Genomic DNA, 15,516 nt, shown 5'->3' on the forward strand with positions numbered 1-15,516 from the left:
TGCTCTGATCATTATACTGCATTATCTTCCACATAGAAAATAAGTCTGGTAACAGATCTAGAGAAAGTAGACATTTCCACAGGTACACAATACAGAGATGGGAACAGGCATTGTAACCTGCACAGATGTTTAGAAGTAGAAAAGTGGTTAAGATACAATGGCCATACTGGGAAATTCATGTTGGAAGGTAGTGGGGAAATAAAATTTAAAAATAAAGATTATGTTCAGGACCTTAGAAATCAGACTGATGAGTTTGGTAATCTTCAACCTGACTACACATTAGAATTAACTGAAGAGCTTTTTGAAAAATACAAATATCCAGGCTCACTCCCAGAGATTCTGATTTAGTTAGTCTAGGGTGGGGCCCAGGATTTAAAAGCAGTACTGTAGGTAATGAGGAGCCATTGAAAGCTAAATGAATTACTATTAGATTGAATAGCATTGCTCAAAAATTGTTCATTAATGGATATGTCAGCCAGAAAGATCTCTAGAGAAGTGCCTTAAGGATCCATCTCATTCAACATTTTATTAAATAGTTTAAATGAAGACAAAAGAAAGTTCTGTATTTAGGTTTTAAAATTATAGTATGTGACGAAGAAATATATAATACATAGTAGTTCATGTTAAAAAAAAAAAACTTCTGGATTTTATTTGATCACAGATTTAATAGATGAACTACATTCATAGAAGTATAGCTTTCAGATCTGGGAAGTCATAGTCCTCATACATGCCTAGCTAGCTAGACCGTATAGCTGTAGTATATGTTTAATAGCAGAAATTACTTTGTCAAAACTTTGAGAATTCAGAGAAAGGTAACATGGATGGTGAGAGTTGTAAAAGTAGGGATTTTAGCCCAGAAAACTAAAGAGAGTTATAATAGATGGAGGGCTTCCCTTAGATTTCATACAAATTAGAGTTATAAATTAGTGAAGTTTTGTTTACAGATCGGCTAATAACTAGAAAACATTTTTTGCAATTCTGAGCTTTCCTACTCCCAACCATACCCTTCTCTCTCTTCAGGATTTGTATTCCTGAGTGCTTACCCCTTAAGAAGCTTACTGCCATTGAAACTCAGTGTAATGGCTAAACTTCTTAAAAATAGTATGACAGTATTAGGATACCCTTTAAAGAATAATTATATAATCAGCTAAAGAAGTTTTTTAATGTGGCAGGGCCTGAATTACTGCTTCATAAGTATTAAACTTCTGTAGATGGAGACTTTATCATTTCCTAATTGATATTAGGGTTACAATTATATATCTTGCTTATGCATAGATTATTTCAAGAAGGATTGTATATACAATATATTAAGTAGTAACTGTTTCTAGAGTTCTGGAGACTGATGCTGGGAGAAAGATTTTTATATCTTCTTCACTGTTTGATATTTTACTATAATATACTATTTTATAATTTAAAATAGTTTTTAAAAATTCTATATAGTGACTCCTCTGATTTTTCTAAACTTAGACATATGATGAATTCATTAAGAAAACTGAAGCCGAGCTTAGCCGAGATTTGGAAACATCACCAACAGCCAAGCCTCAGATTAAAACACTCTCCTCAGCTTCTGAAAAACCCAAGATCAAGCCCCTTCCACTACACAGGTAGAAATTTTTGATAACTTATCTATCTTTTGCCTTGTTTGAGAAAAGAGTAAGGAAAGATTTTTAGTAGAAGCTATCTTTTAAGTAACTGTGAAATTGTAGAAGTAAAAATATTGGTTTATATTTTCAGTTTCACTAGTAAAATTGTTATGTATGATATCACAAATCAAATTTATAGTAAGGTACAGATTTAAAAATATATTTTGAATCCTGAAATCTGGGGGTGCAATGAAAATAATACTCTCCAGTATTGCTAGTAGTAGCATCATAAGTTGGTATAGACCTTTTGAAAAACAATTTGGCAATGTTTCAAAAGTCAATCTGTAACTTTTGACTAAATAGTTCCACTTCTGGAAATCTAGCTTGAGAAAATATGGGCTACCAAAAATCTTTATTTGCATGAATATGTTTATCATAATATCCTTTATATTAATAAAACATTGGAAGCAGTCTTTATGCCCAAAAGGGTGAATAGCCCAGTAAATTATGGTTCTTTCCAGAGGTAGAATATTATGCAGCCAGTAAATGCAAATACTGAAGATACTAAGTAGCAACATTAGAATATTTAACATGGTATATAAAAAGTCAAGTTGTGTAATATTTAAACTAAATTTTGAACAGTGAGTAGAGGTTAGGCAGGTCAGTGGGACTGAGAAATAGGGGACATTTCAGAGAAAAGGGCATTCATGAATGATCAAAAGCAAGAAAGAGCTTGGCATATCGTAGAAGCTGAACTTAATAGGATGTTGCTGGAGTTAGGAGAAGAGACTGGAAAAATAAAGAAAAACCAAGTTGTGAGGGGCCAGCCCTGTGGCCGAATGGTTCAAGTTCCTCATGCTCTGCTTCGGCAGCCCTGGTTCACAGGTTTGGATCCCAGGCACGGACCTGCTCCACTCATCAGCCGTGCTGTGGAGGCATCCTGCAGGTAAAGAGAGGAAGATTGGCACAGATGTTAGCTCAGGGCTAATCTGCCTCAAGCAAAAAAAGAGCAAAATTGCCAACAGATGTTAGTTCAGGGTGAATCTTCCTCACCAAAAAAAAAACTAAGTTGTGAACACCTTGTACTCACTCATTCTTAGTAGTTTCTGTCTTACTTTTTAGAAGATGTGAAGGCTTTGAAGGTTTTTTAAAAATACATTTTGGGATTTTTTTTGTTTGTTACAAAAGTAATACGGGCTCATTACAATTAATTTAGCATTTCGTGAGTTTGAATCCTGGCTCCAGTAGCAGCTAGCTGTATGACTTTGGGCAAGTTATTTAACCTCTCTGTGCTTCAGTTTTTTAATAGGGTTTTCTATCCCTCTAACAACACCTGACTAATAAACTTGTTATAAAGGTTAAAAGAACAGGGCCTAGCACACAATTAGTACTATGTACTAGTTGCTTTTATTATTATTATTAGAATATTGAGAGAAGCAGTAAAAAGAAAAAAGTTTACATCATATCATACCCAACTATCCCAAAATAGCAAATGTCAGCAATTAGATATATTTCCTTCTAGGATTTTTTATGCTTAGATTTTATGTGTATTTTTGTTATGTATACATTTTCCATTATATTATAAACTGTAAATTTTAGTTTAATTTCTACATAGTATACTATTGAATGGTTTTGTAGTTTTATTAACCAAGCAACTGAAGGATTTTAACCAGGGAATGACGCAATCAGATTTGTGTTTAGAGAGATCTTTCTGACTACGATATGAAGGAATGATAGAAAGGAGTAAGCTTAGAAGCAGGTAGAACGGTACTCTAAGCCAGATCTCAAATAATCAGCAGTAATAAGAATAAAGAATACGAGATAGATTTTGGGAATATTTGAGAAGTAGACTTGACTAATTAAAGTGCTATGTAGGGGGCCGGCTCCGTGGCTTAGCGGTTAAGTGCGCGCGCTCTGATGCTGGCGGCCCGGGTTCGGATCTCGGGCGCGCCCCGAGGCACCACTTCTCCGTCCAACGCGAGACCGAGTCCCACGTACAGCAACTAGAAGGATGTGAACCTATGACATACAACTATCTACTGGGGCTTTGGGGGGAAAAAAATGAATAAATAAAATCTTTAAAGTGCTATGTAGGAAAGCAGGGGAAATCTAGAATGACTCCCAGGTTTCTCTTAAGTAGTTGATTGGGTCAGAGTTCCACTTGAAAATGGAAAATGGAAAATCGGGTGTTCTTTTGTGGGAAGCTTATGATTTGGGTTTTAAAATGTTGATTTTTGAGGTGCCTGTAGTTCATCTAATTAGAATTATCCAGGAAAGATATCAGGGTTAGATATATGGGAATGATCAGCATATAGATGGTAGTTGAAGCCATAAGTATAGCAACATCACCCAAAGAAGATATGCATTCAGAGAGAATAAAAGAGAGTGAAGTACTAAATATGATAAAATAGTAACATTTAGGGGCCTTATTAAGAGGTAGGATTAGAGGCCAAATATTATGACTTAGCAAATAGAGAGAAGGCAAGAAAATGAAGATAGTGTCTGTAGCTCTTTCTGTTAACTTAAAGAATAAGAGGACAGTTGCATAAAGTGGAGGAATGAAGAATTGAAGGGGAAATTTTTTTCTGAGGGTTGAGATATACATAAGCTGACGGAAAAAAAAACTTCAGATTGAAGGACTAAAGATTATAGGAAAGAGAATGGATAATTGAGGAGTCCATCAGTGAGGCTTTTGAAATGTATGGGATTTGGGGCAGAAAAAGTTTCGAACAATTAGCTTTGAACAAGTGTGAGAGGCACACCTTTTTCTTCCCTGTAGGCAGAAGAAAAGGCGATTGAGATGGCTGTGAATATAGATAAATTTGTAGGTGGAAAAGTTGAAGGTGAGAAAGTTGATGCTGATACCCTCTCATTAAAAGAGGCAACATCATCTATTGAGAGTGATGAGGGCCGGAAATAGGCTTGATGAAAGTGGCAAAGGCTGGAATACTTCCTGTGGAGGAGAAGAAAGAAGTAATTGTCTAAGAATTGACTGCCTTTTTTTTTTTTTTTTTTTACCAGTTATTTTAGTATCAGCTATACATTTGTTTCTGTTCATTAAATTTTCTGCTTCAGATCTGAAACAGCAAAGAATTGGAAATCACTAACAGAGTCAGAACGTTCCAGAGGATCCTTGGAGTCTATTGCTGAACATGGTGGTATGTAACCAGAAAAAAATAATTAGGCTTTATCTACACAGACTAAGGATTTATGCAAATACCTACACAATTCTACCTCTACAGCTTTTTGATTAAAAAATGAATTTCTTAAAGATAGTAGATTATTTGCTATTTTAAGTTACTTTTATATTTTAAAGTGATTTATTGGTTATGCGTAAGTTATGTGAATCAGTCTTTATTGTCCCAAATGGATGACAAAAACTGAGACATAAAGACATTAATCTAAAGTGGCTGAGTGTATCATCAGCATCTCTAAATTCTCCCTTAATCAGATTTTTTATCTGATTGTGTATATTTTCAGCCTATATTACTTCTCAGGGTAAGTGGTTATATACATTTTTTTTTCAACTTTATCCAAAGAAAGATAAGAGTTATTGAAAATACAGTGTCATTCACTGAGAAAATATAATTGAGGCATGAGAAAAGCCCACCTAGCAACGATGACAAAATAGATTTGGATTCAAAACTTTTAATTCTTTGTTAGCTCATCAGATCTTACTCATTTCTTCTTATTTTGCAATGTTAGCTCTTAAAGTGCTATATTTGCAGAAATAGTTGATCTTTTTTCTTTTTTTACATTCAAGAGCTAGTTGAAGTCCCCAAGAAAATTCACTGTTTTAGAAGTACATATAGAAGTATATTTATCCCTCTTTCATTGCTTTCCTTTTTGAAGAATGTATGTAATATGCATCATACAATTCTGTTTTTGCATGATTTGGGAATTATCCTGCAAATCAATGTCTTCATAAACTTAGATCCATATTTTTTACTTTACAAGTTAACACTTAAGAAATTACTCAAAACTTTAAATTTTTAGTCATTTTAAATGTTCTATCTATTGTTGCTACAGTATATTCTCTTAAAGGGAAAACTTAGCTTATACTGGAACCAAAACAGCTCATATTTATTGACCAGAGTTTTTCCTTGCTAAGATTTGGCTTTTGTTTAAACTTTGGGTCCAGAAATTGAAAAATTTTGATTAAATAATTTTGATGTGATTTTTTTTTTTTTTTCCTTTTAGATGCTTCACTGGGAGGTTCTGAGAGATCAATATCAGAAAGGTCTTTATCTGCATATGCAAAGAGAGTGGTTGAATTGGACAGTCGAACAGAAGAACATTTTCAGACTTCATCTCCAATTCTCAGATCATCAAGGAAAACCAGAGCAGAATCTGGAGATTCTCTAGAAAATGTACCTTCATTACCTCTCCTCAAAGAATTAAATGCCCCTAATAGAATTCTGGATGTGTTAGATGCCAAAGTTAAAGAAGAATCTAGTGAAAAATCAGAAATACAAGAAGTAGAATATACAAAATTGGAGCCGAGAGTGATTGAAGATGCCTATTCTAAACAATCTGGGAAGTCTGATGTCTTACTGAAACTAGACCTGGAACAGGGAGATTCATGTGAAATTCTTTCAAGGAAAGATCTTCCTTTAGATTCCGTAAATGATCAGAAAGACATAGTTAGATTAGCCATTGAAAGTCTTCATAAAAAAGAGTTGAGAGAGAGAGAGTCGGATCAAGATATGGATCACAGTCCAAACATCCAATCAGAAAAAGACATTCATCAACACAAGAACATAAAGGAAAGGGACTCATTTTTGTCAGAACATCTGTTTGCTCCTGAAGAGAGATCATACTCTGAAGATTTTGAAGTGTCTTCTTTCAAGAAAGACATTTCAGCAGAATTGTACAAAGATGACTTTGAGGTATCATCTTTGTTGTCACTCAGGAAAGACTCTCAGTCTTGCAGAGATAAGTCACAGCCAACTAGGAGCTCTAGAAGTAGAGCCACTAGCTTTGGTAGTGATGATGAAATCAGTGAGTGCCTCAGTGACAAAAGCCTTTCTATTCATAGCAGTGTCCACTCTGAAAGGCTGTTAGAACTCAAGTCCCCTACTGAGCTTATGAAAAGTAAGGAGCGCAGTGATGTAGAACATGAACTGGGAGTAGCTGAATCCCCTTCCTTGGCTTCAGTTTCTGTTGCAGATGAATTACTTGATTTCCACATTGGTGATAGGGTATTAATTGGCAATGTTCAGCCAGGAACTCTTCGATTCAAAGGTGTGACTAGTTTTGCTAAAGGATTTTGGGCTGGAGTGGAGTTGGATAAACCTGAAGGAAATAACAATGGAACATATGATGGCATTGTATACTTTGTGTGCAAAGAGAAGCATGGTATTTTTGCTCCTCCTCAAAAAATATCTCACATTCCAGAAAACTTTGATGACTATATAGACATAAATGAAGATGAAGACTCTTACTCAGATGAACAATATCAATACTATAATCAAGAACAAAAAGATACAGACGGTTCCAAGTTTGATAGAGAAAAGGATGCAGTTGAATATTTTCATGAGAAATCTCTACCTAGTATGCACGATACAGAAGCCTCAGTTGATAGAAGCCTTAAAATAGAAACAGGCAATATACAGGATATTTCTGGAGTACTTGAAGCCCATGTTCACCAGCAGTCTTCAGTGGATTTACTGATTTCTTCAAAGGAAAACAAAGACCTTGTCTCTGGTGCCACAGGAAAGGTTTCCATTGCTGTAGAAGACGATACTTTGTTAGACAATACCTTTTCTGAAGAATTGAAGAAGCAACAGCAGTTTACAGAAAAAGAAGAGAACCTATATCCTGAGGTTTCTGAAAAGCTCTCTACCCCACTTCTGGACCTTTTAGCAAGAGAAAGGAACCAATTGGAAGCCCAACTGAGGTCATCACTAAGTGAGGAAAACAAGTCAAAGCAACACCTAGAAACAGTCAGCTTACTGACAGACAGTTTACTAAAAGTCTTTGTGAAGGACACAGTCAATCAACTACAACAAATCAAAAAAGCTAGGAATGAGAAAATCCAGCTTAGCAATCAAGAGCTTCTTGACGATGATCAAAAGAAAGTACCACTCCAAAGCCTATCCCAAAATCTTGAGGAACAATCACCAAGTGTTCCAGGTTGCTTCTTAAGGTCCGAATTGGAAGATGAAAAAGAAGAGATATCCTCACCAGATATGTGTCCCAGACCTGTAAGTATTTTATCTAGAAAAAAAGTCAATTAACCTTACTTTGGTAGTACATTTTAATTCTGTAGCTCCTGATAAGTTTTTTTGGTGATGTATGGTTTATTAGATAAAGATCACGGTACTAGTTTTTAAAGGCCTTGTAGCTATTTTTCTGTCTGAAGTATAACTGCCCTCTGTTATGTCACGAGTGGTCACTATAGGGTTGTCACAAACACTGACAGGTTTATGCTGGATTTACAAACCCTGTATACTGTCCACAGATTAGATTCCCTGAACAAATTTATTCCATGGAGCTTTCCAGTGGTTCTCAACCCAGGTCTTTTTTGCCTATGAAATTATTTGCCCACGTATCTACTCAGTCATAGATGCCCTGCAGAGATTACCGGTTATGGTAGTGATTCTGGTAAAACTGAAATATATCCACTGTGACATATACTCAGACCATCAACTTGTTTAGGCTGTTGATGGACAATTGAACAAATGTAATGATTTTGAGCACCTTGAGCCAGATAATCACCAAAGGTAAGAAGTTTCCATATCCCAGAGACAAGACAGGTCCATCAGAAACAGAATAATGATAATAAAAAAAAGAAAAAAAAACTAATCAATAAACATTTTGTAAAAATTCAGTTATAAGGCTTATCTAAGCAGAATTAAGGGAAACAAGATAGCTTTGTCTTAAATTGTTCATTAGTAGCCACCATATTGTTTTTGTTGTGCTTATTTATAGAGAAATAGTAAATATACAAATAATATATTTGCTTTGTCTTAAAAAAAAAAAACTTGTTAAGTGATCTGAGGTCACTAAATGATACTCTATTTGAATGGTTCCATTTCTGTAGGAGAGTCCAGTATTTGGTGCCAGTGGGCAGGAAGAGCTTGCTAAGAGACTTGCTGAACTTGAGATCAGCCGCGAGTTCCTGAGCGTGTTAGGAGATGATCAAGACTGGTTTGATGAAGACTTTGGTTTGAGCTCTTCTCACAAGATCCAAAAAAATAAGGCAGAAGAAACAATTGTACATCTAATGGCAGAACCTAAAAGAGTTCCCCCAAAACCGTGTGAAACGTTATTGGCAGTCCCACATACTGCAGAGGAAGTAGAAATTCTTGTGCATAATGCAGCAGAAGAACTTTGGAAATGGAAAGAATTAGGTCATGATCTTCATAGCGTCAGTATTCCTACTAAACTGCTTGGCTGTGCCAGTAAGGGTCTAGATATAGAAAGCACTAGTAAAAGAGTCTACAAACAGGTATGTAACATGGAAGGATAATTCTAAATTTTAAACTTTGCTCCATTGTCTGAAATTTGGATTCTTAGTTATTTTATTTTGTTTTATTTTTCTCTATCAAGGCGGTTTTTGATTTAACAAAAGAGATTTTTGAGGAAATATTTGCCGAGGATCCCAACTTGAATCAACCTGTCTGGATGAAGCCATGTAGAATCAACTCTAGTTATTTCCGAAGAGTGAAAAATCCAAATAACCTTGATGAAATCAAGGTAAACTGCAAACTATAGAGTATCTCCTTTTTTGACTTGCTTTTTGTTTATACAGATCCATAAATGCTATAAAAGCAGGTACTCTTCTGTTATTATCCACTTTTCTATCCTCAAGGCCTGTCCCATAATGGGTATTCAGTAAATATTTGTTAATTCACTGAATCCATGAGCAATGGAGGGATGAGGTTGAGAGGGAATCCTGAATCCTCAAGTTTTTGCAAAACAAAACATAACCTTTAACAGTCATTTCATATATATATAAAATATATAATATATAATATTTAAGAAAAAATTAGGAAATAGATAAGTTATGCAACTCGTAGGAGTTTTAGGTGATTTTTTGGTAATTTAGAGATAGGTATAGTATTCTAGAAGTACACTTGAAAATGTCATGTATCAAACATGCCAGCCCTGGACACATAGCTGTTACCTCTCCATCTTTGATTTTGGAGGTTTCAAATTGGTAATGTGCTTTTGAAATATGTAGGATAGTAATACGATACATAAAAAATATTATTTGTTATCTTAGAAGGCCCTGAAAAGGTCAAGTACCCTGAAGCTACAAGGACTCCGAACAAACTAACTTTAAAATCAAATTGGTGGAAATCTCTCTGCCTATTCACATGTGTCCTTAATTCAGCAAAGGTTATATTTCCAGTGTAGTGCCTCTCAAAGTATAATGTGCGTATGAATCATCTGGGGATTTTGTTAAAATGGAGATTCTTACTCAGCAGATCTGAAGTAGGACCTGAAATTCTGCATTTCTAACAAGCTCCCAAGTAATGCTGATGCTGTGGATCCTAGGACCACTCTGAGTAGCAAGGCTCTAGAGTTATGTTTCCCAAACTTATTTGATCGTAGAAAGCTTTTTTTTTTTTAAGAGAGCATACCTCCAATTACTCATCTTACTGTGTATTTTCTTATATCATCCAGGAGTGTATGTGGACTATCAGAATGCATTAAAGGAATATATACATTATTCTGGTATATAACACGGAGGCATTGCCTGACCAATTTCGTCCTTTTTTTTATAGAGATATAATTGACATATAACATTATGTTAGTTTCAGGTGTACAACATAGTGATTCAATATTTGTATATATTGCAAAAGGATAACAATGCCATCACCACACATAGTTACAAACTTTTTTTCTTGTGATGAGAACTTTTAAGATCTGCTCTCTTCACAACTTAAATATACAGTACAGTATTATTAACTATAGAAAGCTTTTAAAAATATTTGTAGTGACAGAACACCAACAGATATTAATGAGATATAATGTATACTTACATCAAAAGTAGGCAAGTTATGGCTCGCAGGCCAAGTCCAGCCTACCACCCATTTTTATAAATAAAGTTTTATTGGACCACAGCCACAGTCATTTGTTTACAGACTGTCTGTAGCTGCTTTCCTGCTACAGCAGCAGAGTTGAGTAGTTGCAACAGAGACCATATGGCCCACAAAGCCTAAAATACTTACAGTCTGGCCCTTCACAGAAAAAGTTTGCAGATCTCTGCTTACATTAAAGTCAGCAAAAAAAAGTTTTCAAAGATTAATTTGATTCATTAAAAAAAAAAAAAACTTTTTAAATATCTTCAACTTTGAGGAATGGGGTATCAGAACCACCTGGGGAACTTTTTCAAAATAACTTGTGTACTTCATTCCTTTCAGCCTTCCACAGTTGATACATCCTTGAATGTGTGTCTGTGTGTCTGTATGTATATAGGCCAGGGTATGGTGGAGTCTGGGGGCACATTGGTAGTTTGAAAATCTTCTCAAATGATTCTGATTCATAAATGTGTCCCTTCTCCCATTAAGAACATTGCTTTTTAACAGAAAAGTCATAAAAGTAATAAAAACTCAAATTATTTTGTTAATAACAGAATAAATAAGTTGAAATAAGACAAGATGCATAATATATACTAGCAATCATCAGAATGCATACATCATTATAACATACAATGATGTAGCCCACTAATTTTATTATTGAAATAGCATTTTGTACAGTGTTTTTTAAAAATAATAGTTCAAATATTGTTAGCAGTAAAATTATGCTTTTTATTACTGCAGTGTTGATTAATATTTTTTTAATTTAGCATATTCAAATCTTGGTGATGCAGAATAAATTATCCCAGCCAAAGCCTTGTTGCTCACACAGCATTGCTCCCAAAATTTATGTGGGATTTTTTGGGTTCAGAGATTTTTTTTATGCTTTCCTTAGTAGTTTTGCTAGCTTGAAGTTAGCTATGGTGGTTCTTGGGTATAGGGAACCCTGAAGTGATTTTTCTTGGCAGATTCATCAATGGGTTTTACTTTTACACAATGGGTTGTGTAAGAACAAAAATTCTTTAAGTGAATCAAGTCTGAGCATTTGGAATGCTTTTCTCTACAAATTGCTAAGTGGAACTGTAAGTGGAAGAACTTTGTATGATCTTTTATTATAAATATGTTGTCGGCATAAATCTGTTTACTACATTGTAAGCACTCAATCTCAGGAACTTTGTTGTTTGTGTTTCATTCATTCTTTTTATTTTCACAGAACTTCATAGCAACTGAAGTACTCAAGTTGTTCAGTCTTAAAAAGGAGCCAAACCATAAAACAGATTGGCAGAAAATGATGAAATTTGGAAGAAAGAAAAGAGACCGAGTGGATCATATCCTGGTCAGTGTGTATAACTGAGCTATTTTTATTTTGACCATCTCTTCTAAAATCAGAATGCAGTTAGATTCTAAAAGGAAAGGGAATATAATTGATCTTAAGTGTGTGATAGTAAAGTCTTAAAGCCTTCATTTGCTGCATTTCTGCCCCTCAGCTTTGGAAATTGCTTTCTTTTGAACTCGGTAGATGAATGTTTAGCTTAACAGTATTTTGTGGGTGTGGAGAATTTGAGACATAAAAAGTTGAATGGCAGCAAAGTTTAAGGTACTAAACCAAAAAGAGACCAGTGTAGACTCTGGGGCCAGACTGCCTGAGTTTAAATCCCTGTTCCGCCTCTTACTTGGTGTGTAATCTTGGACAAATTATCTAACCTCTTTGTGCCTCATTTCCCTGCCTGCAAAATGAAGATGATAATAATAGTACCTGCTTGATAAAAGTATTAAGAGGATTAAATGAGTATTTATATATGTATATATGGAACAGTTCCCTGCACATAACTCAGTAAATATTAGCTGTTATCATTTCATCATTATTATCTAGAACTTTAGCTGGATAGACTTTATTCCATTTTGCTATATATTTCTCTATTATTAGAAAAATGTTTATCAAAAAAAAAAAAGTAGTAAGTCTTTCATCCTTTCTACCTTAAAAGAATGTTAAGTCGTAGCAAACCTTAGGAATCTCAGATGTTACTTGATTCAGGTTTATCTCTAAACATTTTCATTCTGAACTTTCTATCTGGTCTATATTTACATTCATATAATGAAAAAAGTGTAATGCTGAAATTTATCAGTTTTCCCCAACTATGTTTCTCTCTAGTGCTTCATTTACTAAGTAGTAACTATACTAGATAAACATTTGTTTAGTGTTTTACAGTTTACCATTCTTTCTCATGCGTCATTTGATTCTCACAATAATTATGAGGTAGGAAAGACTAATATTCTGTTTTACGAATGAGGAAGTTTAAATTCAAAGATATTAAGTGACTTGTCCAGCAAATAAAAGCCAACATTTTAACCATCTAGTTCTTCATAGATCTTTGCCTCTCAAGAAGATGAACTTGTTCTCATGTTTCTACAGTGGTTTAAAGTTTGAGTTATTATTGATTTCCAAGATGTTACTTCCTCCACCTCTTTCGGAATTAAAGGAAAAAGCATGTCAAGAGACATTCGTTTACCCTCCTATCAGTTAAATTTATCATATCCCCTAGAAATCATCTCTGCGCACATTGAGTCAAGAATTGTGCTGATTAGGGACTGACGTTACCATGGTAAGCAAAATGGGCATAGACTCTGCCTTCACAGATTTACACTTTGCTGGCAGAAACTAGTTATTAATATATAATATACACACGTGTATAATTACAAATTGATAAAAATAGAAGAATAGGGAGCTGTTGTAAAAGCATAAACCAGAGGAAACTGATCTAATCAGGATAGCCAGGGGAGGCTTCCCTGAGGAAGTGACATTCAACCTGAGCTCTTAAAGATGAATAAGCATTAACTGAGTTCCATGGTAGAGAGAAGAACAATTCAGGGAAAGCAAACCACATGTGCAAAGACCTGAAATGGGAAAGGAGCGTGGATTTGAGTTGAAATGTCAGTGTGGCAGAGAGTGAGGCAGGGGAGGGAGCATAAGATGAAGCTGGAGAGAGAGATTCTGTATACTGCAGTGCCTTGTAAGCCATGTTAAGGATTTGGGATTTTATCTTAAAAGCAAGGAGTTTAAGCAGAAGAAATTACAAGATCAGATTTGCAGTTTTAAAAAAATTACTGGAAGAATGCTTCAAAAGAAACAAGTGTATGGAGAAAAAAAGACCAACTAAAAGGACATTATAAGTAAAAGGTAGCTGTTTAGGTGTATCAAATCAAAATTTCTTAGATAAATTTATCTTGAGCACATGCCAAAGTAAATGAGGAAACTAGCATAGATAGTATACCAGTTCAAAATGACATGGAGAGCAGAGGTTTAATACATAAGGCTTCCAGCTAGTTACAGACAACTTTTACTTCACATGGTTATACAAATGTCATCTTAATAGTGAAAGGATTAAATATATTGGGGGTGGGGGGGCAAGGCAACACTTTGGAGCCATCTTCAGATCTGAACTATTAACTGGAAATAACGGGTAATATATCTAAGAAGTGAACAGTAAGCAAGTCGATTTGTGGCTCTTCGTTAGATGTACCGAAAAACAAGATATTGTTCTTGGACGGTGGAGGCTTCCAGCAGTGTCAAATAGGGTCAGTTAAGCAGAGACATCTCTCCAGCTATCAGAAAATTCTCAAATATTAGACAAAATGTTTCTTTTGCAAATATAAGATTATTATAGCTTGGTTGAGGGTGGTACCTGTGTATAAGAATGGAAGAAATTTAGGAATTGGGAGACAATAACAGAATATATATTAGGTGAAGATCCCCTTTGCTGGTCATAAAATATTTTTCAGCTGTCTACAGAGAGACCTAGGCCTATGTAACTTTTTTCATGGTTTCAACTCTTAATCTTTAGCGAGATGATACTGTTAGTTCCTTGAGTTAATTATTAACGAGAAATGCTAAATAAACGAATCACCTCTCCTACTATTAGATTTGGAGATTCTAATGTTTGGGCTTTTTTTTTTTTTTTTTTTTTTTTTTTTTGCTGAGGAAGATTCGCCCTGAGCTAACATCTACTGCCAATCTTCTTTTTTTTTTTGTATGTGAGCTGCCACCACAGCATGGCCACTGACAGATGAGTGGTGTAGGTCTGTGCTGGGGAAGCGAACCCCGGGCCGCTGAAGCAGAGTGCACTAAACTTAACCACTAGGCCACCAGGCCTGGCCGTGTTTTTGCATTTTTTTATAAACAATTTTTTTTATAACACATGAAACAAAAATTTTTCCTTTAGTACAAAAGGAAAGGGGTCTCAAAAATAGAAATTTTAAAAAAGTTTGTAAAATCATATTTATTATAAAATAATCATGCTTATTTTAGAAAATTTAGAAAATACTGATTAATCAAAAGAAAATAATCATGATAATCTCACCACCTAGATAACTTTTAATATTTTGATATATAGACTTAGAGTCTCTTTTTCTACACAGAATTTTTTTAAACAATTGGGATCATAGTCTCTTTGTAGTCTGATTTTTACTTAATAAAATGTGGATGATTTTCCTTATAATTAAATGTTTCTCTATTTTATATCATTTTTAATAACTTTATCCCATTTTTTTGTGTGTGGAAATACAGTAGTCCATTGTGTCGATGTACCATAATTTATTTAACTAGTCAGTAATTTTTTTGCTTTTTTATACTGTTGTAATAAACAGCTTGCAGTAGGGTATTTCTTTGCACCTATTTCCAATAATTACCTTAGGATAAATTCTTAGAAATAGAATTGCCGATTAAAAGTATATTCAGAATGTTAAGGCTTTTGTATGTGTTGTGAAATTGTTCTCCAGAAAAGTTGTACCAATTATACATACTCATCACCGAGATAAGAGGATGGTGGTTCTTCTCACCTTTGTCAATACTAGCTATTATCAATTTTTTTATCTTTACCAAAAGAATAAGCTCATTTTGCTCTATA

At 34.5% G+C, this 15,516-nt stretch overlaps 1 protein-coding gene across 5 annotated transcripts in view; it reads left to right on the forward strand.

Annotated features, from left to right (window-relative positions):
* Nucleotides 1–15,516, forward strand: part of CEP350 (centrosomal protein 350) — a 161,656-nt gene that overhangs the window by 126,938 nt on the left and 19,202 nt on the right. For all 5 annotated transcript variants that reach the window (XM_087438615.1, XM_087438610.1, XM_087438599.1 and 2 more), the window contains 6 exons: nt 1,468–1,604; nt 4,659–4,741; nt 5,784–7,789; nt 8,629–9,036; nt 9,138–9,284; nt 11,826–11,948. In XM_087438615.1, the coding sequence (XP_087294741.1) occupies nt 1,468–1,604; nt 4,659–4,741; nt 5,784–7,789; nt 8,629–9,036; nt 9,138–9,284; nt 11,826–11,948 (2,904 nt within the window). The remainder of the gene's footprint in view (nt 1–1,467; nt 1,605–4,658; nt 4,742–5,783; nt 7,790–8,628; nt 9,037–9,137; nt 9,285–11,825; nt 11,949–15,516) is intronic.

This window comes from Ceratotherium simum, chromosome 2, assembly GCF_057802395.1.
Source record: "Ceratotherium simum simum isolate JZ-2026a chromosome 2, ASM5780239v1, whole genome shotgun sequence".
NCBI classification, from domain to species: domain Eukaryota; kingdom Metazoa; phylum Chordata; class Mammalia; order Perissodactyla; family Rhinocerotidae; genus Ceratotherium; species Ceratotherium simum.